General features: G+C 46.8%; 1 protein-coding gene across 5 annotated transcripts in view; it reads right to left on the reverse strand.

The window, feature by feature from the left end:
- BRD8 (bromodomain containing 8) overlaps positions 1 to 24617 on the reverse strand; it is a 235522-nt gene that overhangs the window by 93810 nt on the left and 117095 nt on the right. For 3 of the 5 annotated variants that reach the window (XM_030211274.1, XM_030211275.1, XM_030211273.1), the window contains exons 11-12: positions 8711 to 8899; positions 8205 to 8479 (exon numbers count right to left, since the gene is read on the reverse strand). In XM_030211274.1, the coding sequence (XP_030067134.1) occupies positions 8205 to 8479; positions 8711 to 8899 (464 nt within the window). The remainder of the gene's footprint in view (positions 1 to 8204; positions 8480 to 8710; positions 8900 to 24617) is intronic. The other 2 variants (XM_030211276.1, XM_030211277.1) reach the window with 1 other exon arrangement.

Raw genomic sequence — 24617 nt, forward strand, 5'->3', positions numbered from 1 at the left:
ACACCAGATAGGAGGCAGAGGAGAAGCTGAAAGACTGTCTGGTGTGATATTAACCCTTGAGAAAGCTGGAATTGCGAAACAGGCACCTGTCGAGTTGCGGCCACACCTGGGCATATAGATAAGTGCAATAAAGTTACCTACATTAGCACGAAATGTGAAAGCTTTTCAACCGTAAAGGATGTTAAATGATAGCATAATTGAATTGAAAAAATAAACAGAAAAATAAAAAAAGAAGAAGATCGAATAAACCTACATCAAGTGGGATTCAACTAATTAGGAAGGTGGGGGGCAGTCTATGATCAAATTTGTCACTAAAGAGGGGCACACCTTATAGGTGATAAGATATTAACCCCAGTGACTATACGAGACTTGCCCTGAACAATCTATGTGAAATTATATAGGTGCTTTTGCTTGAAAATCTACTTTTTTGGGGTTTTGAATTTGAGAAAAGTTCAGTAGATTTACGCTGGTTTAATTTGACAGTTATCCTAGAAATAAGCAGTGGACTTTCCCACGTCCATCATAATAATGGCTTATGGACTTTTCTTTTAGGAAATTAGCCAAATCTTTTTAAACCCTGCTAAGCTAACTGCTTTTACTACATTCTCTGACAACAAAGTTTAATTACATGTTCAGTGAAGGTTATCAATAGAAATCAAACAAAATAAAACATGGAAAAGAAAGGTGAAATTAGATCTTACCTGCTAATTTTCTTTCCTCTAGACCCTCCAGACCGGTCAAGACGCGTGGGTTATGTACTCCTACCAGCAGAGGGAGACTGAGAAAAACACTGAGCTTTGAACACTGCCTATATAACCTGTGCAGTACATACAGTAGCCAGTATGCCACTCACAAAGCAGAGTAACCAAAAAACACAACTTGAACTTTAACTAGCAACCCTGTACATGGCTTCCGCCAACTGCAAGAACAATCACTGTTTCTTTTATTTGCATTGTAAAGACTGTCAATTCGTGCTTCCACAGGTGGACTATCTGCAACGCCACACCTGCACCAGACCCAGACCAGCCAAAAACTGGTAACAAGAGTCTGAGATTATGACAATCATCAGCTGCCAAGAGATGCTCACCGAAAAACTACCTCCTGGCCTACAGTATATCTGGGCGGGTCCTTGACCGGTCTGGAGGGTCTAGAGGAAAGAAAATTAGCAGGTAAGATCTAATTTCACCTTCCTCAGCGACCCTCCAGACCGGTCAAGACGCGTGGGACGTACCAAAGCAGTAAATACCTTATGGGCGGGATCTACGAAGGCCAGAGGTCAACACTGCTGCTCCAAAACTCGCCTCTTCCTTCGCCTGCACATCAATCCTATAATGCTTCACAAACGAATGCAACGAAGACCAAACCGCCGCCCGACAAATATCTGAAGGCGGAATCATACTATTCTCCGCCCAGGAGGCCGCAACTGCTCTGGTAGAATGAGCAGAAAACCCCTTAGGAACCTCACGGCCCTTCACCAAATAGGCCGACGCAATCGCCTCCTTCAACCATCTTGCTATAGTCGCCTTGGACGCCGCTGCGCCCTTTTTAGGGCCACCATGAAGCACGAACAAACGATCCGACACTCTGAATTCCTGAGTTCTAGACAGATAACACCGCAAGATGCGACGAACATCCAACTTCGTCAGCCGACGCTGTTCCGAATCTCCCTCCAAGTTACCTAAAACAGGCAACGAAATGACCTGATTAACATGAAACTCTGACACCACCTTTGGCAAAAAGGAAGGCACCGGCCTCAAAGACACCCTTTCCTTGGAAAAGACAGAAAGGGCTCTCTACACGACAAAGCCTGCAATTCCGAGACTCTCCGAGCTGAGGTAATAGCTACCAGAAAAACCGCCTTCAAGGAAAGATCTTTGCAGGAAGCCGCAACCAAAGGTTCAAATGGAGGTCTGACTAAGGCATCTAAAACGAGATTCAAATCCCACGGGGGAACCAACCGCCGACGAGGCGGCCGCAACAACTTCACACCCTTCAAAAAACGAACAACCTCCGGAATAGAAGCAATGGACTTCCCCTGAACCTTCCCCCGAAAACATGACAACGCTGCCACCTGCACCTTCAAGGTAGCCAAGGCCAGACCCCTGTCCAAACCATCCTGCAAAAATTCCAACACCTCTGCCACCGAGGAACGAAAAGGCATCACCGTCCGCTCTGCACACCAGTGCTCAAACAATCTCCAAACGCGAACATACGCCAAAGAGGTGGAGGTTCTGCGGGACTTCAACATTGTATCAATGACTCTGGCAGAAAACCCTTTCTTCCTCAACCTGTGCCTCTCAAGAGCCAAGCCATAAGCGAGAACCGAGCCGGGTCTGGCATCACTATCGGACCTTGACACAAGAGTACCGTTTCCGACAACTGAAGGGGCTTCGCGATCGCCAACCGCACCAGATCTCCGTACCACGGTCGACGCGGCCAGTTTGGAGCTATCAAAATTACCCGGCCTGAGTGCCGCTCGATGCGCTGAATTACTCGACCTACCAACGGCCACGGAGGAAACACATACAGCAATCCCTGCGGCCAGGGTAACAGCAGAGCGTCGAGACCCTCCGCACGCGGATCTCTCCAACGACTGAAAAACCTGGGGACTTGGGCATTGCGCGCCGTGGCCATCAGATCCATAACTGGCATACCCCAGACCGACACAATTCGGCCGAACACCGCCTGATGCAGAGACCACTCTCCGGGATCCAGAGTATGCCGGCTCAAAAAATCTGCGTCTACATTGTCCACCCCGGCCACATGAGCCGCCGAGAGCGCCTGAAGATGAACTTCCGCCCAGTGGCATAACAGTGCCGTCTCCTCCGCGACCGCCTGACTCTTTGTGCCCCCTTGCCGATTGACATAGGCCACGGCTGTGGCATTGTCGCAGAGCACTCTGACTGCCTTGTGGAGAAGCATTGACTGAAAACTGTGAAGAGCCAACCGAATGGCCCGAGTCTCCAACCGGTTGATGGACCACCGCCCCTGCGCTACCTGACCGAGACAATGCGCTCCCCATCCTAGCAGGCTTGCGTCTGTGACAAGAACCACCCACTGAGGGGACTCCAACGGCATTCCCTTCTCCAGATTGCAAGTTCTGAGCCACCAACGGAGGCTGCGGCGGACAACCGGCGACATCGGCAGCCGTACCTCCAACTCCTGCGACAGGGGAGCCCACCGACTGAGGAGAGAGGACTGAAGCTGACGCATGTGCGCCCGGGCCCAAGGAACTACCTCTATGGTCGCCGCCATCATCCCCAGAACTTGCAGGTAAGCCCGGGCCGTCGGGGACGGCAGTGCAAGAAACCGCCGAATCAGGTCCTGCAACTTGCTGATTCTCGGGGGAGGCAAAAACACTCGACCCGACCTCGTATCGAAGAGAACCCCCAGATACTCCAGAGCCTGCGATGGTACCAACTGACTCTTGCCGAAATTCACCACCCAGCCCAGAGACTGGAGAAACTGTACCACACGCGACGTCGCTCCCTCGCTCTCCGCCCGGGACTTGGCCCGAATCAACCAATCGTCTAGATACGGGTGCACTAAGATACCCTGCCGGCGCAACGCTGCCACCACCACCACCATGACCTTGGAAAAGGTGCGGGGAGCTGTTGCCAGACCGAAGGGCAGGGCACAAAACTGAAAGTGCTTCCCCAAAACTGCAAAGCGAAGAAAACGCTGGTGCGCCGCTCGAATGGGAATGTGAAGATACGCCTCCGTCAAGTCCAGAGAAGTCAGAAACTCTCCCTGCCGGACTGCAACAATGACCGACCGCAAGGTCTCCATGTGAAAAGAGGGAACTTTGAGCGCTGCATTGACTCTCTTTAGATCCAAAATAGGCCGAAAGGCATCCTCCTTCTTTGGCACCACAAAGTAAATTGAGTAACACCCCGAGCGTCGCTGAGCGGGCGGAACAGAAACCACTGCTCCCAGACTGAGAAGACGACGCAACGTGTCTCGTACTGCTGCTCTCTTGAGCCTCGAGTGACAAGGGGACTCTAGAAACCGTTCGGGCGGAGAGGTCTCGAACTCCAGGGCATAACCATCTCGAACCACTTCGAGAACCCACTGATCTGATGTGATGTGGACCCAGTTCTGGTAAAACTGACTCAGCCGAGCTCCTACACGCACCAGAACCTGGGTCCGCACACCTTCATTGGGCAAGCCGCCCCGAGGGCTGACCTCCCCCGAACGAGCCCCGGCCTCCGCGACGACTCCCGCGAAAGGACTGGGTGCGCTGGAAGAACCTACCTCTAGTAGCCCCACTAAACCTACCAGGCCTATACCGTCGAGCCTCACTAAGTCTACCTTGAGAGGAATTACCCCTAACTCCCAGCTTGGGACGAAAATCCGGGAGTCGAGGCACCTTTGCCTCACTAAGGCCTTTCACTAACTTATCCAACTCTTCGCCAAAAAGCCTAGAACCCTTGAAGGGAAGAGAACACAACTTAGCCTTAGAGGCCGCATCCGTGACCCAACCTCTTAACCAGAGAGCCCTACGCGCTCCCACTATCATAGCCATATTTTTTGCCGACGCACGCAACAAATCATACAGTGCGTCAGACAAAAAAGACGAACCCATCTCCAACTTGGCTAAATCCTGTAAACCCGAGGTCCCAAACTCCCCGGGATCATCCAGGAGCTTCTCGGCCCAGCGAAAACACGCCCGCGCCACCAGGCCCCCACACACCGAGGCCTGGAGAGCTAGCGCCGACAAGTCAAAGCTTCGCTTAAGAAATGCTTCCAATCTCCTATCCTGGGGTTCACGGAGTGCAGCCCCACCATCTACTGGAATAGCCGTCGCTTTAGTAACCGCTGTCACCACTGCATCTACCGTAGGAGCCTTAAGGGAATCCCTATCCTCCTGCGGCAGGGGGTAAAGTCTCGCCATTGCCTTAGAAACCTTACACGGCGAATCTGGCGAATCCCATTCCTGGGAAATCATCTCCCTGAGATCCTTGTTCATAGGGAAGGTCCGAGCTCTACGCTGAATGCCCTTCACCAAGGGATCCTGCCCAGATTCACCTGAAGCCACCTCAGGATTAAATTTAAGGGTAGCTGTGACCTGATCAATGAGCTCCGAAAGCTCATCCCTATGAAAAATCCTAACTACTGAGGGATCTTCCCCAGGAAGGGAGTCCACCGGATCTACCGGACCCTCAAACACCTCAGACTCTCCCCCATCACTAAATGGGCCTTCCGTGCCCACCTGAGACAGACATTCCTCATCCTCTGTCCACTCTATCCGGGGTCTTTTAGGCAGCATGGGACTAACCCCCTCCACTCCCTGGGGGGGGCCCGATTTCCAAGCCTGGAAAAGAGTCCAAACAAACTCTGGACGAAAGCTAACCCCTCCTGGACCCTCATTAGGCACTTTGTGTGTCCCCACTGGAGCAACTTGCTCAACCACAGAAGCCTCTGCACATCGCGCTGAATTCAAAATGGCGGCCGTTCCCGCCGAAACTGAAAGCGCCGCTGCCGGACCCGCTTGAGTTGCCGCTGCTAAGGGGGCCGCCGCTAACGCCGGGACTTCCGCGGTTAACTCCGGGGGAACTGCCTCCACACGTTTGGGCTCACCGCACAACCGACACTGACCACCCGGCGATTCGATGCCCCGGCGCGAGCACGCGCGACAACGGAGTAGTTTGCCCGCCATAACTACAAAGGTAAAGCCCGCGCTTTCCCTTACCGGCCCCAATGTCAGACAGGCTCCAGCAACACTGCTCTCTCGCTACTAAGACGGAAAAGAACTCCCGTTCGTTCCATACTAAATAAATAAATATATCTCCCTTAAAGAGACAGGAGACAGGTCTGGCAGCTGAAAATTGCAAGGCTCTCAAGGCTGCAGTACACAGACAGCAGCCGAGGCACAAAGCTGCCAGTAACCCAGTACTGGAGAGCAGCACAGGGGGAGGGACCCGCCAAAGCAGGTGTGACACCCCAGGGGGAACTACTGGGCCCCACCGGACCCAGGGCCCCGAAGCACTTTTTTTTTTTTTTTTGGCAAACCACGTACAGGGTACTTAAAGGATAAAATCCCCTGAAAGAAAATCAAAATCCTTTATCCCTAAAATCAAAGCTACCTCACCAGACTATTGAAGACTGCACAGGCTGTCCTTCTACCTCTGCTGAGACTGAGAAAATACTGGCTACTGTATGTACTGCACAGGTTATATAGGCAGTGTTCAAAGCTCAGTGTTTTTCTCAGTCTCCCTCTGCTGGTAGGAGTACATAACCCACGCGTCTTGACCGGTCTGGAGGGTCGCTGAGGAAATAAGATGATACCTTTTTTATTGGACATAACTTAATACATTTCTTGATTAGCTTTCGAAGGTTGCCCTTCTTCCTCAGATCGGAAATAAGCAAATGTGCTAGCTGACAGTGTATATAAGTGAAAACATTCAAGCATTACTATTGATAACCTTAAGAGTGGACTAACACGGCTACCACACTCCTCTACTTAAGATGTTCAGTGAAGAAATATTTTCTCCAGTTTGTTTTAAATTTACTACTTTGTAGCTTCACTGTATGCCCCCTACTCCTATTATTTTTGGAACGAGTACAAAATTATAGCCCCATGAGAAGGTAACTCCTTAACAGAACAAATGTTAACAATGGAAGAGGCTGTGTTAAGTTGAACTCTACAGTCACTATAATAAGACCCAAATATAGGTCTTGAAACACAATTACAAGAATTGACTTAATAGGATGCTTTATAATAGGGGTTCTTAACCCAGTTCTCGGGATAGGGACACATCCAGCCAGTCAGATTTTCCAGATACCCACAATGAATATACATGATATAGATTGTATACAATGGAGGTAGCCTGCAAATTTATCTCGTGCATATTCATTGCGGGTATCTGACTGGCTAGTGAGTGGTCAGGGTAAGAGATAGTGTTAGGCCCCTGTGAACATAGGATCTGGAAAGGTCAACCCGTTTGTTACCCCTTGTTTTAATCCCCCCCCTTATAGACCTCTTTCTGACTCCGTCACACGGGGGACTAAAGGTACTTAGTTCATATATCAGGTTCTGTATAGTTTCTCTAACCTCCATTGTCACCCAATCATAAGGGGGTGGCATTAGGAGCCGTAATTGAAAACTAATTCCCATAACTACAGCTTTCTGTCCAAAACTTGTCACTTGTATGTGATCTACCTTGTAGGCTAAATGTTAGGTAAAGAGAAGATAGAATCAATAAAATAGAGACAGAGATAGGTTTAGATAGATAGGTACATTTTATTTCTTACCCAAACACAAGTCTTCAAGTTGATACAAATACAGACATCAGATTCTGGGTTTATCTGCACAGCGCCCTGCCGTCTGAGAGAAGCGTTGGGGAGGAGTTCCAAACTAAGGCAAAATCTCCCCTCTTTTATACACAAACCTCTCCATAGAAGTGAATGGTGAGAAACCTTGCTCCTAATCTTTCTCACTTTCTGAGATCATACTTTCCCACGCGGTCTGCTGTCTGATGTGCCCACCTCCTTCCGTTCTCAGCTACTGCTAATTATCAACATGTTTTGGGAAGCGTTGAGATAACAGTTTCACATCTTCCGGCTGCAATACTTTTCATACCTTTCATACTTTTCATACCATCTCATGGACTCTGTATTACCTCTGTATCATTGTATACCAAAATTATAAGCTCCATTTTATTCATCTGATTCATCATTCTTTCATTACAGGTGCTGTATTTGATTTAAAAATTGTACCAATTTGTGGCAGGACTCATTGTTCAGACCTGCTTTTTGCAGATTCTCAAATATTAAATCATTTACTTGTTGTTTGGCCTAGTCAGTACTTTTTCAGTTGTTTTAGGCTGCATAGCTTTACCCATCACTATTCCAGTGGTAGATCTAAAGCCAGGCCATATATTAACACCCTTAAGCCAAGTCCTGGCATACACTCGAGCACGTCCTCAAGGACAACATGGAGAAGTGCAATATCAGATCCATTTGCTGGGAAATTAGTACCCAAGGATCATCTAAACAGAAGGAAAATCTGCTACAAAACCAGATGATACTAAAAGAGACAGAAAAGTGTGAGCAGCAGTAACTGCTTGATATTTACCAAACCAAAAATCTGGGGCCACCCATCCCACTCACAAACAACCCCCCCCCCCCCCCCCCATTAGTCCTGTCTGTTTAAAAAAAAGCAGGAGAGAGAAAATACAGAACCACCACCTCAAAAGATTTACCTTATCCTCAATGATAGCTATAATGTCACCAACTGTGTCAAAGTCAAGTTCTTCCCCAGTGTACGAAACAGCGATGCCCATCTTCTCTGCCAGATCAAGATCTTCCTTGCCATCTACGCCTGCATCTTTAGGCATCCCTGGAACTTCCCCGGCCTCCAGACACTCCTTGTTAATAGAGTCTATGATCATTGAGATATCACTGTTATCCACTGATACCGTCATTGTGTGAGGATCACCAATACTGGAAACTGAAGTACAGGCATCAGGCGGGGTCACTGTATTCAAGAGAGCAATAGAAGATATTACAAAGCTATCTACTGAGTCACTAAACACCACCAGGGGACTCCAACTTAGATGCCCCCCCCTCCAAGTCCAATCCATCCCAGAACCAAGCAGCTCCCTCACCAGGTCTGCTTCTCTCCACAGGAAGCATGATCATTTGCACAGGAAAAGAGCACAAGACAGAACAGAGAGGATTCGCTACTGTCTGCATTTTAAAGACACACCTGGAGCTGCTGATACTGGCTTTGATGCTGCCAGTGTTGGCATCATGAGAATGGTATGCTGGGACACAGATTCAAGAGGGGGCAATGGTGTGTTTGCTGGACAGTCACAGCTGACAGCAGAGAAGGGAGGGAGAGGAGTGCTGAACTGCGCAGGACCAGCTTCTAAAAGCCGGGAAAGAGAAGGAGCACCTGACAGAAAATACAGAAAGAAGGGAAAACAGCACATGAACAAGAAGCAACAGTCATGTCTCAACACCCTCCCTGCTCAAATTCAACCCCTGCCAAACAACAAACAAAAATAAGAAGCATAAGTGCACACATGTAAGAATCAAATTATATTTCCTTACCAATCTATCTTGGCCTATCGAAAACATATGAAAGTTTTCTTTCTTAAAAATTCACCACCAACTTCCTCCTGTTCCTCAAAGCTTTTAAACTCAACTGGTTCTGGACTAGTCCATCCTGGGGCTAGAGGGGATTTTCTCCTCATTTTACCTCAGTCACTGCAGCGTCGCCTGGCCGAGAAATATGTACTGCAATTCCCTTTGGAACGTGGCACATATGCATCCACACATGCAGTCAATAAGCTGTTGTCTGATGGCTGGGACTTCATCCCAAAAAGCTGTGACTCCTGTTTCTGCAGTGTTTGCAAACCTAACCCTTGCCCTGCATGGCCCAAGAAAGAGCAATTAGGCTCATGATCCAAATGGGTCTCCCAAATTAATATCAAGCTGGCTCCATCTGAAATGGTGATAAAGACAAGATGTGTGTGTAGAGGGAGGGAACCTTATGGCATTCTAATGCAATAAAGAAACTAAAGGTCAATTTCACTCTCCTCCACCCATTAAAACTACCAAATTTACTGAATGAAACAACTCAACTAATTCTACTCTTTGAGGACAATATTTAAATAGTCTATGGCCATGCAAGCTAATTTTGAAAGGGAAAGACCCCATGGGGTTTTCCTTTCAAAACTGGATCCAGTAGGAGAATGCAGGCACAAAGCTGCTGTGAGCACCGAAATCCCCAAACATTACATTCCTTCCTCCAATCTAACCCTTCTGTTTTTTCACAACAGGTAAATGTACAAATCTTTAGCCATTCTTAGAGGCAATTTCAAACAAGATTTTCTGCAGGCAAACTCCAATTTGCTTATATAAAAATTCTGAAAATTACATTTCAATGTTTGAATAATAACCAAAAATTGTACAAAATAGGTTTAATTCCCATACGAAACTTGCAAACCATCACAGAAAGGCAAAAATACTTACCTGTAGCAGATATTCTCCAAGGACAGCAGGCCTTATATTCTCACATGTGGGTAACGCGATCTGCGTTGCCCAGTTTGGAGCTTGTGACAAACTTTTACAAAGCTCTTTGGAGTGCGAATCGCGCTCTGCTGCATCTATGCGACTGCCTTTCCACCAGCCGTAAAAACGTGGGACCACCAGAACAATACTAGAGCATAAAAGAAAAAAGGAGACAGCTCCAAGGGGAGGTGGGAGGGTATGTGAGAATATAAGGCCTACTGCCCTCGGAGAATACCTGCTACAGGTAAGTATCTTTGCTTTCTCTGAGGACAAGGAGGCCTATGATTCTCACAAGTGGGAACCCCTAGCTACCAGATTCACTGAAAACAATAACCATTGGTCAACAGGACCTCGCAACAGCGATGTCAAACACAGATTAGCCTGAAACTATATACAATCTGAGTGACAGTACAGCCTGGAACAGAACAAAATGGGCCTCTAGACCCAAAACAAACTCTGTAGAACTGTTGCGTCAGGTATGCAGCTCAAAGTAGTGGTGAGATGTGAATGTATGGACCGAAGACTACGTTGAAGCCTTGCACATTTCCTCAATGGAGGCTGAGCTCAAGTGGGCTCCCGACACAGCCATGGCCCTAACATTGTTATGACCCTCAAAGGCCAGCCCAGCCTTGGCATAAGTGAAAGAATTGCAAATCTGCCAGCCAATTGGAGTTGGTGTGTTTGGGATCAGAACAAAACAAAACACTGGGGCCAGACCAATGGTCCATCTGCTTCCAACAGTGGCCAGTGGGCTCGTTTATAAGGACACAGGCCCCTGTGTTGCCTCTACAAAACAGGCACATTTTTGGAAATGTTTATAAACTATCCCTCATCATATCCAGGCCAGTGTCATGCCCTCATAAAAGGAGACAACACAGTCATTATTTCAACTTCTCTTTTTTGAATTTAGAATTTATATATTCACTTCCATTGAAATAAGATAAATAATTATAGTCCACATGAATGAAGAGCAGCTGTACCCGGGAGGGAAGGGTTAGAACTGCTGTTGTAGTTGGAGATTCGCTCATTAGGAATATAGATAGCTGGGTGGCTGGTGGATGCGAGGATCGCTTGGTCACTTACCTGCCTGGTGCGAAGGTGATGGACATCACGCAGCACCTAGATAAGATTTTAGACAGTGCTGGGGAGGAGCCAGTTGTCTTGGTTCACATGGGTACCAATGACATAAGAAATGTGGGAGGAAGGTTCTGGAAGTCAAATTCAGGCTCTTAGGTAGAAGGTCAAATCCAGAACTCCAGAGGACCATTTTCAGAAGTGATCCCCATTCTACGCACAGGAGCCAAAAGGTGGGCAGAGCTCCAGAGTCTCAATGCTGGATGAGGCGATGGTACAGGGAGGCGAGTTTTATGATTTGTTAGGAACTGGGAAACAATCTGGGAAGGGGGAGCCTATTCCGGAATGATGGGCTCCACCTTAACCAGGATGAACTAGGCTGCTGGCAACAGCGTTTAAAAAGGAGAAAGTCCCTTTCTTCCTTTCTCACTGACTTTGATGCCTGGCTTTCCCTTCTTTCTTGAACCCTTCATCTCCTTCCCTCATTCTTGGGGATTTAACATTCATGCTAATGATCCCTCTGACTCTTAGTCTTCCAGTTTCTTGCTTTTAACTCCTCTTTCAATCTTCAACTCTGCTCCACTGCCCCCACTCACCAGAGATGGCCTCTGTCTTGATCTTATCCTCTTCTCAAACTGCTCACTCTCCAGTTTCTGTGCCTCAACTCTTCCCCTCTCTGACCATCTCTGAGAACTTTCACAATTAAACACCCTCCTCCCCAGGTCCCGTCCAATCTTAAACCAACACATTAGGAATCTTCAGGCTAGTGACCCTTCTACTCTGTCCTCCAGTGTTCAATCTCTTCTCTACCACTATGTTATCCAAGTCTGTCAATGAGGCTGTCTCTTTTCTATAATACTATTCTCTCCTCTGCTCTGGATACTCTTTGCTCCTCCCATTCTCCGTTCTGTAAAACGTACCAACCCCAGCCTTGGCTGACCTCTAGAATCCGCTACCTACGTTCCTGTGCCGCGTGCCGAACGCCTTGGCTGAAATCCCGGATCCATGCTGACTTCATACATTTCAAATCTTCGCTGACCTCCTTACAGTCTGCTCTTTTACTTGCCAAACAGGACTATTACATCCAGTGACAAATTCTCTTGGCTCAAACCTTAGACGTCTCTTTGCCAACACTGAACTCTCTCCCTCAAAGTGCCTTCACCTGCAACCCCCCCCCCCCCCCCTTCACTTTCCCCCCAGGACTCTGGCTGAGTAATTTTATGATAAGGTTCACAAGATTAAACTTGAATTCTCAACCAGGTCACCTCCACCTCTCCTTCCTTAGTCCATTCTCTCAACCCTCCAACCCCTGCTCCTTTCCTTCCTTTTCTGAAATCACTGAAGAGGAAACTACACATCTTATTCTTCCTCGAAACTAACTACCTATTCCTCTGATCCTATTCCCACCCATCTACTTAACACTATCTCTCCTACTGTCATCCCTTTTATCTATCATATCCTCAATCTTTCACTGTCCACTGCGACTGTTCCTGATGCCTTCAATATGCCGTAGTCACACCCACTCCTTAAAAAACCTTCATTGGACCCTACCTGTCCTTCCAACTATCGTCCCACCTCCCTCCTCCCTTTCCTATCCAAGATACTTGAAGTGCTGTTCACCGCCGTTGCCTGACTTTCTTTCATCTCAAGCTATCTTGATCCACTTTCAATCTGGCTTTCACCCCCTTCATTCAACTGAAACAGCGCTTGCTAAAGGTCTCCAATGACCTGTTCCTGGCCAGATCCAAAAGTCTCTATCTATCCTCATGCCTTCTCAACTATCTGCTGCTTTTGACACTGTTGATCACAGCCTACTCTTGATACGCTGTCCTCACTTGGATTTCAGGGCTCTGTTCTTTCCTGGTTTCTTCTTATCTCTCCCAGCGTAACTTTAGTGTAACTCTAGTGGATCCTCCTCTACTTCTATTCACTGTCAGTTGGTGTACTCAGGGATCTGTCCTGGGACCTCTTCCTTTCTCATCTATACTTCTTCCCTTGGTACTCTGATCTCATCCCAATGGTTTTCAGTATCATCTTTACGTTGATGACTCCAGATCTACCTCTTCCACACCAGAATCTTCACCTTTTTGATGCTGCTTTTAACTCCTAACCCTTATTTATCATCCTCACTTAATATTCCCTTATCTCTTGGTTGTCTGTCCTAATTAGATTGTAAGCTCTGTCGAGCAAGGACTGTCTCTTCATGTTCAAGTGTACAGCGCTGCGTATGTCTAGTAGCGCTATACAAATGATAAGTAGTAGTAGTAGTAGTAGAGATAGAGCAGCTTTTAAACTTAATAACAGTGATTATAACATGATCAAATTTGATATAAGCTCTGGAGTAAATGCACACAGGAAATCCAAAACATTAGAATTTAACTTTCAAAAAGGAGACTATGATAAAACGAGAAGAAAGGTTTAAAAAAAAAAAAACCTTAGAGGAGCAGCTGTAAAAGTCAAAAATGGAAGCCCAGGCCAGATATATTCCATGTATTAAAAAAGGAGGAAGGAAGGCCAAACGACAGCTGGCATGGTTAAAAAGTGAGGTGAAGGAAGCTATTAAAGCTAAAAGAAAATCCTTCAGAAAATGGAAGAAGGATCCGACTGAAAATAATAGGAAACAGCATAAGGAATGGCAAGTCAAATCCAAAGCGCTGATAAGGAAGGCAAAGAGAGACCTTGAAAAGAAGATTGCGTTGGAGGCAAAAAACTTTTTTTTTAGGTATATTAGAAGCAAGAAACTGGCAAGAGAATCAACTGGGTAAAAGGGTCACTCAGAGAAGACAAGGCCATAGCAGAAACAGGTATTAAGTACAGTCTTCAACATTTCCAATAGACCTTTAACTGATGTAGAAAGCCAAGTTCTAAGTAAAGGTCTCTCTTTTATACCTACCCCCCAGTATGATTCATTTAGAACCAGAATAGAATTCTATAAGTTTATTAGAAAATTAAAAATAATAGATTTTTTTGAAGGCAAAAATGACAATACAACGGATATATCAATAGTACGGAAGGATAGTAAATGGCACCCACCAGGTAATCCACACTTTTTAATTAAAGCATTTGAGAGTGTTTTCCTCAATGATATTACTTTATTAGAAAAACAGGACAACAGAAGAATTTACTACAATATGACTAAAGATGAAAAACGTGCTATTAAGTCTCTATGGAATGATCATAGTATTGTCATTAAGCCCGCGGATAAAGGGGGAGCAGTTGTTGTGATGAATAGAGAGGATTATATCAAAGAGATCAACAGACAGTTAGATGACCATACTTTTTACAAGGAGCTTAAGAATGATCCTACACATAGTATTCAGAAAGATATTAACTGATTAGTTGAACTAGGTAAGGAAGCGCAATATATCACATCCAAAGAAGCAGATTTTTTAGTTGTAGAAGAACCAGTTATTCCCACACTATACATCCTCCCAAAAATACACAAATGTCTTACCTCTCCTCCTGCAAGACCTATTGTCTCTGCATGTGGTTCGGTTTTAGAACCATTATCTGTATTCGTAGATAAGTTTTTACGACCCTTTGCCAGCCGGATACCATCATACGTACGCGATTCAGCGGACATGATTAACATATTGAGTAATATAACACCGAATAAAGATATGATTTTGGTCACACTAAACATAGAGAGTCTTTACACCAACATACCCCAGAGTCTATTGAGATTATTAGGAATATCATTTCCAAGAGAGATTTTTACCGTCGTGTACCTACTGTTTTTATTGTTGAACTAGCAGTTATTGCATTGACTAGAAATTACTTTGCTTTTAATAGTAAATTTTATCAGCAAATCAAGGGCACTGCAATGGGTGCGACATTCGCTCCATCTATTGCAAATTTATATGTTGGAAATTTTGAAGAAAAGTTCTTGACTGAAAATAGGTTTATAACAAATATTTTTTTTTATGGAAGCGTTACATAGATGATGTTTTCTTGATTTGGAATGGGACAACCAGCGATTTGCAAGATTTTTATATTTGGTTAAATTCCTTGGACTCAAATTTGAAATTTCAAAGTATAATGATAAAAGTATTCCTTTTTTGGATATTAAGATCTGCGTTAAAGGTAACAAATTCATAACAGACATCTACCGCAAACCTACAGATGTCAACAAATTTCTAAAATACAACAGTTGTCACAGCTCATCCCTGAAGAAAAATCTACCATATAGCCAGTTTTTAAGGCTACGGAGATTATGTTCTGATCCTCGTACATATCATTATAGATCACAAGATATGACGAGACGTTTTTACGAGAGAGGCTACCCACTCAAACATATAAATAAGGGATTTGAGAGAGCCTCTGGGTTGTCTAGGTCTGAGCTTTTAAAACCAGTCAAGAAGAAAAAGAATGACAGAATCGTATGCACACTTCCATTTAATCATATGTCTAATCCCATTGTCAAGATTATCAGAAAACATTGGCATTTAATACAGGGCATTTCTACCTTTGATAACAAACAGTTATTAGTAGCATATAAACGTGAAAAGAATTTAAAGGATTTATTAGTTCCATCAGCATTTCATATTGAATCAACAACACTAAGGAAATTACCAGTAGGACATTACCCGTGTGGTTCCTGCTCTGTCTGCAATGTGAATATTAAAACTACTGTTCTTCATATTCCATCATCGAATAAAAAGATTCATCTTAAAGAATTCTCTAATTGTAAAACTAGAAATGTTACCTATGCGGTAATTTGCCCGTGTGGTTTAGCCTATATAGGCAAAACTAAGAGACAATTCAATACCAGAATAATTGAGCATAAAAGTGCCATAAAATGGAATGCACTCGAGAAACCACTGGTGGAACACTCAAAGAATTTAGGACATTGTTTTGAAGATTTACTGTTTTGCATTGTATTTGTTTACAAGAAGAATTGGAGAGGTGGACCAGTTGACACTTTCCTCCTAAGAAAGGAGCAACAATTTATTTTTGAGTTACAAACACTACATCCTAAAGGTCTGAACATGGAGACAGATCTATCAGTCTTTCTTTGAATAAATTATTCTTTTTATTTATATTCATTTTTTATTTTGTCATCCCATTATTTTCAATTTTTATCAATCATGGGTACATATATATGTTTTTTATATTTTTAATTTTGTTCATGCATTCTATATATTGCCCTAACTATGAGCACTTTTTCACTTAGGGTGACTATTATTGCATTTTATTTCTTTGTTTTTGGTCGCTTGCATTTCATCAACAATCATTACGTATTTTTTTTTGCAAGTCTAGTGCTTTTTAATTATCCTAATACATATATATAAATTTCCAATGTCAATACAGCGAATGCTACATACCTGTAGAAGGTATTCTCCGAGGACAGCAGGCTGATTGTTCTCACTGATGGGTGACGTCCACGGCAGCCCCTCCAATCGGAAACTTCACTAGCAAAGGCCTTTGCTAGTCCTCGCGCGCCCATGCGCACTGCTCGTGTTCGTCAGTCCCATATGTAGCAAGACAAAGACAAGGGAAGACACAACTCCAAAGGGGAGGCGGGCGGGTTTGTGAGAACAATCAGCCTGCTGTCCTCTGAGAATACCTTATACAGGTATGTAGCATTCGCTTTCTCCGAGGACAAGCAGGCTGCTTGTTCTCACTGATGGGGTATCCCTAGCCCCCAGGCTCACTCAAAACAACAAACATGGTCAATAGGGCCTCGCAACGGCGAGGACATAACTGAGATTGACCTAACAATTTATCCAACTAACTGAGAGTGTAGCCTGGAACAGAATAAACATGGGCCTAGGGGGGTGGAGTTGGATTCTAAACCCCTAACAGATTCTGAAGCACTGACTGCCCGAACCGACTGTCGCGTCGGGTATCCTGCTGCAGGCAGTAATGAGATGTGAATGTGTGGACAGATGACCACGTCGCAGCTTTGCAGATCTCTTCAATAGTGGCTGACTTCAAGTGGGCTACCGACGCTGCCATGGCTCTAACATTATGAGCCGTGACATGACCCTCAAGAGCCAGCCCAGCCTGGGCGTAAGTGAAGGAAATGCAATCTGCTAGCCAATTGGATATGGTGCGTTTCCCCACAGCCACTCCCCTCCTGGTGGGATCAAAAGAAACAAACAATTGGGCGGACTGTCTGTTGGGCTGTGTCAGCTCCAGATAGAAGGCCAATGCTCTCTTGCAGTCCAATGTGTGCAGCTGACGTTCAGCAGGGCAGGAATGAGGACGGGGAAAGAATGTTGGCAAGACAATTGACTGGTTCAGATGGAACTCCGACACAACCTTTGGCAAGAACTTAGGGTGAGTGCGGAGGACTACTCTGTTATGATGAAATTTGGTGTAAGGGGCCTGGGCTACTAGGGCCTGAAGCTCACTGACTCTACGAGCTGAAGTAACTGCCACCAAGAAAATGACCTTCCAGGTCAAGTACTTCAGATGGCAGGAGTTCAGTGGTTCAAAAGGAGGTTTCATCAGCTGGGTGAGAACGACACTGAGATCCCATGACACTGTAGGAGGTTTGACAGGGGGCTTTGACAAAAGCAAACCTCTCATGAAGCGAACAACTAAAGGCTGTCCTGAGATCGGCTTAACTTCCACATGGTAATGGTATGCACTGATTGCACTAAGGTGAACCCTTACAGAGTTGGTCTTGAGACCCGACTCAGACAAGTGCAGAAGGTATTCAAGCAGGGTCTGTGTAGGACAAGAGCGAGGATCTAGGGCCTTGCTGTCACACCAGATGGCAAACCTCCTCCATAGAAAGAAGTAACTCCTCTTAGTGGAATCTTTCCTGGAAGCAAGATGTAAGAGACACCCTCTGACAGACCCAAAGAGGCAAAGTCTACGCTCTCAACATCCAGGCTGTGAGAGCCAGAGACTGGAGGTTGGGATGCAGAAGCGCCCCTTCGTCCTGTGTGATGAGGGTCGGAAAACACTCCAATCTCCACGGTTCTTCGGAGGATAACTCCAGAAGAAGAGGGAACCAGATCTGACGCGGCCAAAAAGGAGCAATCAGAATCATGGTGCCTCAGTCTTGCTTGAGTTTCAACAAAGTCTTCCTGACCAGAGGTATGGGAGGATAAGCATACAGCAGACCTTCCCCCCAGTCCAGGAGGAAGGCATCCGATGCCAGTCTGCCGTGGGCCTGAAGCCTGGAACAGAACTGAGGGACTTTGTGGTTGGCTCGAGATGCAAAGAGATCTACCAAGGGGGTGCCCCACACCTGGAAGATCGGGCGCACTACTCTGGAGTTGAGCGACCACTCGTGAGGTTGCATAAACCTGCTCAACCTGTTGGCCAGACTGTTGTTTACGCCTGCCAGATATGTGGCTTGGAGCACCATGCCGTGACGGCGAGCCCAGAGCCACATGCTGACGGCTTCCTGACACAGGGGGCGAGATCCGGTGCCCCCCTGCTTGTTGATGTAATACATGGCAACCTGGTTGTCTGTCTGAATTTGGATAATTTGGTGGGACAACCGATCTCTGAAAGCCTTCAGAGCGTTCCAGACCGCTCGTAACTCCAGGAGATTGATCTGCAGATCGCGTTCCTGGAGGGACCAGCTTCCCTGGGTGTGAAGACCATCGACATGAGCTCCCCACCCCAGGAGAGACGCATCCGTAGTCAGCACTTTTTGTGGCTGAGGAATTTGGAAAGGACGTCCCAGAGTCAAATTGGACCAAATCATCCACCAATACAGGGATTTGAGAAAACTCGTGGACAGGTGGATCATGTCTTCTAGATCCCCAGCAGCCTGAAACCACTGGGAAGCTAGGGTCCATTGAGCAGATCTCATGTGAAGGCGGGCCATGGGAGTCACATGAACTGTGGAGGCCATGTGGCCCAGCAATCTCAACATCTGCCGAGCTGTGATCTGCTGGGACGCTCGCACCCGCGAGACAAGGGACAACAAGTTGTTGGCTCTCGTCTCCGGGAGATAGGCACGAGCCGTCCGAGAATCCAGCAGAGCTCCTATGAATTCGAGTCTCTGTACTGGAAGAAGATGGGACTTTGGATAATTTATCACAAACCCCAGTAGCTCCAGGAGGCGAATAGTCATCTGCATGGACTGTAGTGCTCCTGCCTCGGATGTGTTCTTCACCAGCCAATCGTCGAGATAGGGGAACACGTGTACTCCCAGCCTGCGAAGCGCCGCTGCTACTACAGCTAAGCACTTCGTGAACACTCTGGGCGCAGAGGCGAGCCCAAAGGGTAGCACACAGTACTGGAAGTGACGTGTGCCCAGCTGAAATCGCAGATACTGCCTGTGAGCTGGCAGTATCGGGATGTGTGTGTAGGCGTCCTTCAAGTCCAGAGAGCATAGCCAGTCGTTTTCCTGAATCATGGGAAGAAGAGTGCCCAGGGAAAGCATCCTGAACTTTTCCTTTACCAGATATTTGTTCAGGGCCCTTAGGTCTAGGATGGGACGCATCCCCCCTGTTTTCTTTTCCACAAGGAAGTACCTGGAATAGAATCCCAGCCCTTCTTGCCCGGATGGCACGGGCTCGACCGCATTGGCGCTGAGAAGGGCGGAGAGTTCCTCTGCAAGTACCTGCTTGTGCTGGAAGCTGTAAGACTGAGCTCCCGGTGGGCAATTTGGAGGCTTGGAGGCCAAATTGAGGGTGTATCCGTGCCGGACTATTTGAAGAACTCACTGGTCGGAGGTTATAAGAGGCCACCTTTGGTGAAAAACTTTCAACCTCCCCCCGACCGGCAGATCGCCCGGCACTGACACGTTGATGTCGGCTATGCTCTGCTGGAGCCAGTCAAAAGCTCGCCCCTTGCTTTTGCTGGTGAGCCGAGGGGCCTTGCTGAGGCGCACGCTGCTGACGAGAGCGAGCGCGCTGGGGCTTAGCCTGGGCCGCAGGCTGTCGAGAAGGAGGATTGTACCTACGCTTACCAGAAGAGTAGGGAACAGTCTTCCTTCCCCCATAAAAACGTCTACCTGTGGAGGTAGAAGCTGAAGGCTGCCGGCGGGAGAACTTGTCGAAAGCGGTATCCCGCTGGTGGAGCTGCTCTACCACCTGTTCGACCTTCTCTCCAAAAATATTGTCCGCACGGCAAGGCGAGTCCGCAATCCGCTGCTGGATCCTATTCTCCAGGTCGGAGGCACGCAGCCATGAGAGTCTGCGCATCACCACACCTTGAGCAGCGGCCCTGGACGCAACATCAAAGGTGTCATACACCCCTCTGGCCAGGAATTTTCTGCATGCCTTCAGCTGCCTGACCACCTCCTGATATGGCTTGGCTTGCTCAGGAGGGAGCTTGTCCACCAAGCCCGCCAACTGCCGCACATTGTTCCGCATGTGTATGTTCGTGTAGAGCTGGTAAGACTGAATTTTGGCCATGAGCATAGAGGAATGGTAGGTCTTCCTCCCAAAGGAGTCTAAGGTTCTAGAGTCCTTGCCCGGGGGCGCCGAAGCATGCTCCCTAGAACTCTTAGCCTTCTTTAGGGCCAAATCCACAACTCCAGAGTCGTGAGGCAACTGAGTGCGCATCAGCTCTGGGTCTCCATGGATCTGGTACTGGGACTCGATCTTCTTGGGAATGTGGGGATTAGAGGCTTGGTCCAGTTCGCCAGCAATGTCTTTTTTAGGACATGATGCATGGGTACTGTGGACGCTTCCTTAGGTGGAGAAGGATAGTCCAGGAGCTCAAACATTTCAGCCCTGGGCTCGTCCTCCACAACCACCAGGAAGGGGATGGCCGTAGACATCTCCCGGACAAAGGCCGCAAAAGACAGACTCTCGGGAGGAGAAAGCTGTCTTTCAGGGGAGGGAGTGGGATCAGAAGGAAGGCCATCAGACTCCTCGTCAGAGAAATATCTGATGTCCTCCTCCTCCTCCCACGAGGCCTCACCATCGGTATCAGACACAAGTTCACGAACCTGTGTCTGAAGCCGTGCCCGGCTCGACTCCGTGGAAACACGGCCACGGTGTGAGCGTCGAGAGGTAGACTCCCTCGCCCGCACCGGCGAAGCTCCCTCCGCCGACGTCGTCGGGGAGCCTTCCTGGGAGGCGACCGCAGTCGGTACCGCAAGCGGCACCGATGTCGGAGACCTCACCCCAGGCAAGGGGCCAGCCGGCGCCTCACTCGACGGTACCGGTGGCGCAAGCACCCCCGGTACCGGAGGGGAATGGCGCAACAGCTCTCCCAGGATCTCTGGGAGAACGGCCCGGAGACTCTCGTGCAGGGCGGCCGTGGAGAAAGACATGGAAACCGATGCAGGTGTCGAAGTCAGAGTCTGTTCCGGGCGTGGAGGCTGTTACGGGCTGTCCAGGGTGGAGCGCCGACTCCCTTGGCGACCCAGAGCTCTCGGTACCGACGCGGGAAGGAGACCGGTGTCGATGCTTCTTTGACTTTTTCAAACGAAGCATGTCACCGGAGCTTCCCGGTACCGACGAGGAGGACGTAGAATCCAGCCGTCGCTTCCTTGGGGCCGAGGCTGAAGAAGGTCAGTCTCGGGGGGGCTGTACCGCAGGAGCCCTCAGGGTAGGGGGAGACCTACCCGAAGGCTCACCGCCACCAGCAGGGGAATGGACAGCCCTCACCTGCACTCCAGTCGAAGCACCACCGTCCGACGACATCAGCACTAGTGGAGGTCCCGATACCACCGACGCCGACGCAGCCTTCCGATGTCTCGGCCCTGACGATGCAGAAGGTCGATGCCTCGATGCAATCGATACAGTCGCGGCCGAGGGCGGAGGTCTTGACGCTATCGACGTCGATGCACTCGATACTCCCGGTGCCGATGCCGACGAACAGCCCGAGAACAACACGTTCCACTGGGCCAATCTCGCTACCTGAGTCCTTTTTTGTAAAAGGGCGCAAAGACTACAGGCCTGCGGGCGGTGCCCAGCCCCCAGACACTGAAGACACGACGCGTGCCTATCAGTGAGCGAGATTACCCAGGCGCACTGGGTGCACTTCTTGAAGCCGCTGGGAGACTTCGATGACATGGGCGGAAAAATCACGCCAGCGAAATCAAAACTCGTAATTGCGGTAAGGCACCAAAAGAGAGGGAGAAAAAACTCGACCCGAGGCCTCAAAAGGGCCTACCCCGAAAACGAAAGAAAACTTAACGGGGCAAAAAGCTGGAAATACGGGAAGGGGAAAAAGACCGAAAGGCCCTTCTCCGAAATCCTTTTTTTTTTTTTTTTTTTAAAGCGAAAGTCAAAAGACGCGCGAGGGTCAACATAAGGGGCGCAAACACGACCGTACCGAGCGCGGACAAAAGAAGACTGACGAACACAAGCCGGTTCGGGCGGGAAGACGGCCGCGCATGCACGGTGCGCATGGGCGCGCGAGGACTAGCAAATGCCTTTGCTAGTGAAGTTTCCGATTGGAGGGGCTGCCGTGGACGTCACCCATCAGTGAGAACAAGCAGCCTGCTTGTCCTCGGAGAATACATAGTATCATTCAATATCCTCATTTACATTTTTTTTTCTAATTCAGCATTGGTGTTTTTAAGATTTGTTTTTTGTCACGTATGAATATTTTTTGATATTTGTGGTCATTCTTTGCCAATAGCATACAGTCCTTTGGCTTTTTAATTCATTTTCCTTTTTTTGAACTTTGACCCGGAAATCAAGGATAAAAAACATCACGACACTCCTCAAAGTTTTTCCAGGTTTGACAGCAGTGCATCTGCTTGCGTTGTGTTAAGAGTCACAGTGAGTATAGCCTCTGTTTCAAGGTACTTTATAAGATATTTATATTTATAAGGTCCTTCGGATAGTGTCTCTGTTATACTAGTGCTATTTCCCTCTCTGACAACAATTGCATACAACATTTAGTGGTGGTTCTTTCTCCCCTCCCCCTTCACTTTTGGCGCGTTTTTATAACTATTATTGAGATACATCAGCATTTTCCTGTGCTTTGGAGACTTGGATTTTCAGGCACTGCTCATCTCGGTTTCATTTTATTACGCTCTATGTTTGGTTTTTTTTAAATTCCCCTTCCTGCACATATATTCTCTTACTGTGAACGAGTAACAGTAATACTTTAGAGCGTTTATGGTGTTTTGTTAATGATTTTAAACAGATATCACCAAGTATAACCCTTTATTGTTAGACACCTTTGGCACTTAGTTTTAGAGGTTTTTTCTGACAATACGCAGCGAGCATACACACACCATAGCACTTTTTTCTGACACAGCAATATATAGTATAACCATGACATAATTCCATTAGATGTTTCTCACATACATTCAGTATATTGTGCATCTCCACATCCTGTTAGTCTGGACAGTAGTGATTTTATATACATTATTCATTTTCATTTTTAATTTTCATTCCTTATTTTTTGGACAGTCATTTTAGGCATCTGCTGTATGCGCTGGTTTTTTCCAATCTATTATACACCACAAGTGAGTAACCTTTTATAGCATAATCTTATTCATATTGCTATTTATTTTTGTTTTTATTTCTTATTTTTTAATTTTTCATTATTATGATCTTTTATCATTGCTGGTTTGATATATTTATATTTAGTGTTTGATTACATTCATATTTTTAGGTTTTCCGTTTTTAGAGTTGCTCCTTTCAGGTTTCAAATTAGGTATGTGTCCACCACTCCATTTTTATTATTTAATATGTTACACAATATTTTCACATATTTATATATGTTTGTCTAATGCTGTACATCAGTGACCTTGCTTTGCTGTTTTTATGTATATGTTCTTATATAGATATTTATTATTTATTATATATTGTGATAAGTATGAGACTGTCCTATCAGGGGTAAGCCACTAGAGGTCGCTAGGACCTGGGAGAGCCCTGAGATGTCCACAGGTGTGGGAGGTTATGGGCTGGGTCCTGTGTAGCTAATTAACCACTTATACCCCACCTGAGTTGTGAAAGGAGGGGAAGTGAGCTGGCAGCAGAAGAAGAGAGAGCCCCTGGAAGATACTGGCTAACCCTATGGACTTGTGGTGGACTGTGTCCAAAGGAGATCAGTAGGCTGAAAATCCTGGGGTAAGAAGTCCCTAAAGTATTAGTGTTTGACTGTGTCCTCAGTACTTATAGGAACTGTGTGTTCAGAGAAAGGACTGTGTGTCCAAAGAAGGAAGGACTGGGTGTCCAAATAAGAAAGGACTGTGTCCAGAACTGTGTGTTCAAAGGGAGGACTGTGTGTCCAAAGTACTGAGAAAAGCAGGCTGCAAAGCCTGGGGTTAGAAGTCCCCAAAGTATTGAAGCTAGTACTGAGCCCATGTATCTGTGTGGGGAGGCTCAGTGTGAAGATCTACGAAAGCATAAAGTATTAAGCTAGAAGAAGTGTGCCCAGGGGCTGGAATAAAGTTGCCTGAGAAATATGCAGTTGGTGAGACCTGTTTAATTTGCTTAGGGGGAACCAGGTCACCCTGAGCGAGAAGGGGTAGCACACTAATCTGCATATTGAGAACCAGGTCACCCTGAGTGAGAAGGGGGATATCACAATATATGTTGGGAATCATATACATGCTTATATATATATATATATATATATATATATATACAATTTTTAAATACATATAATGCGTTTTTTGTGATGGGATGATTGAT

This window comes from Microcaecilia unicolor, chromosome 8 (assembly GCF_901765095.1).
Source record: "Microcaecilia unicolor chromosome 8, aMicUni1.1, whole genome shotgun sequence".
Taxonomy (NCBI): domain Eukaryota; kingdom Metazoa; phylum Chordata; class Amphibia; order Gymnophiona; family Siphonopidae; genus Microcaecilia; species Microcaecilia unicolor.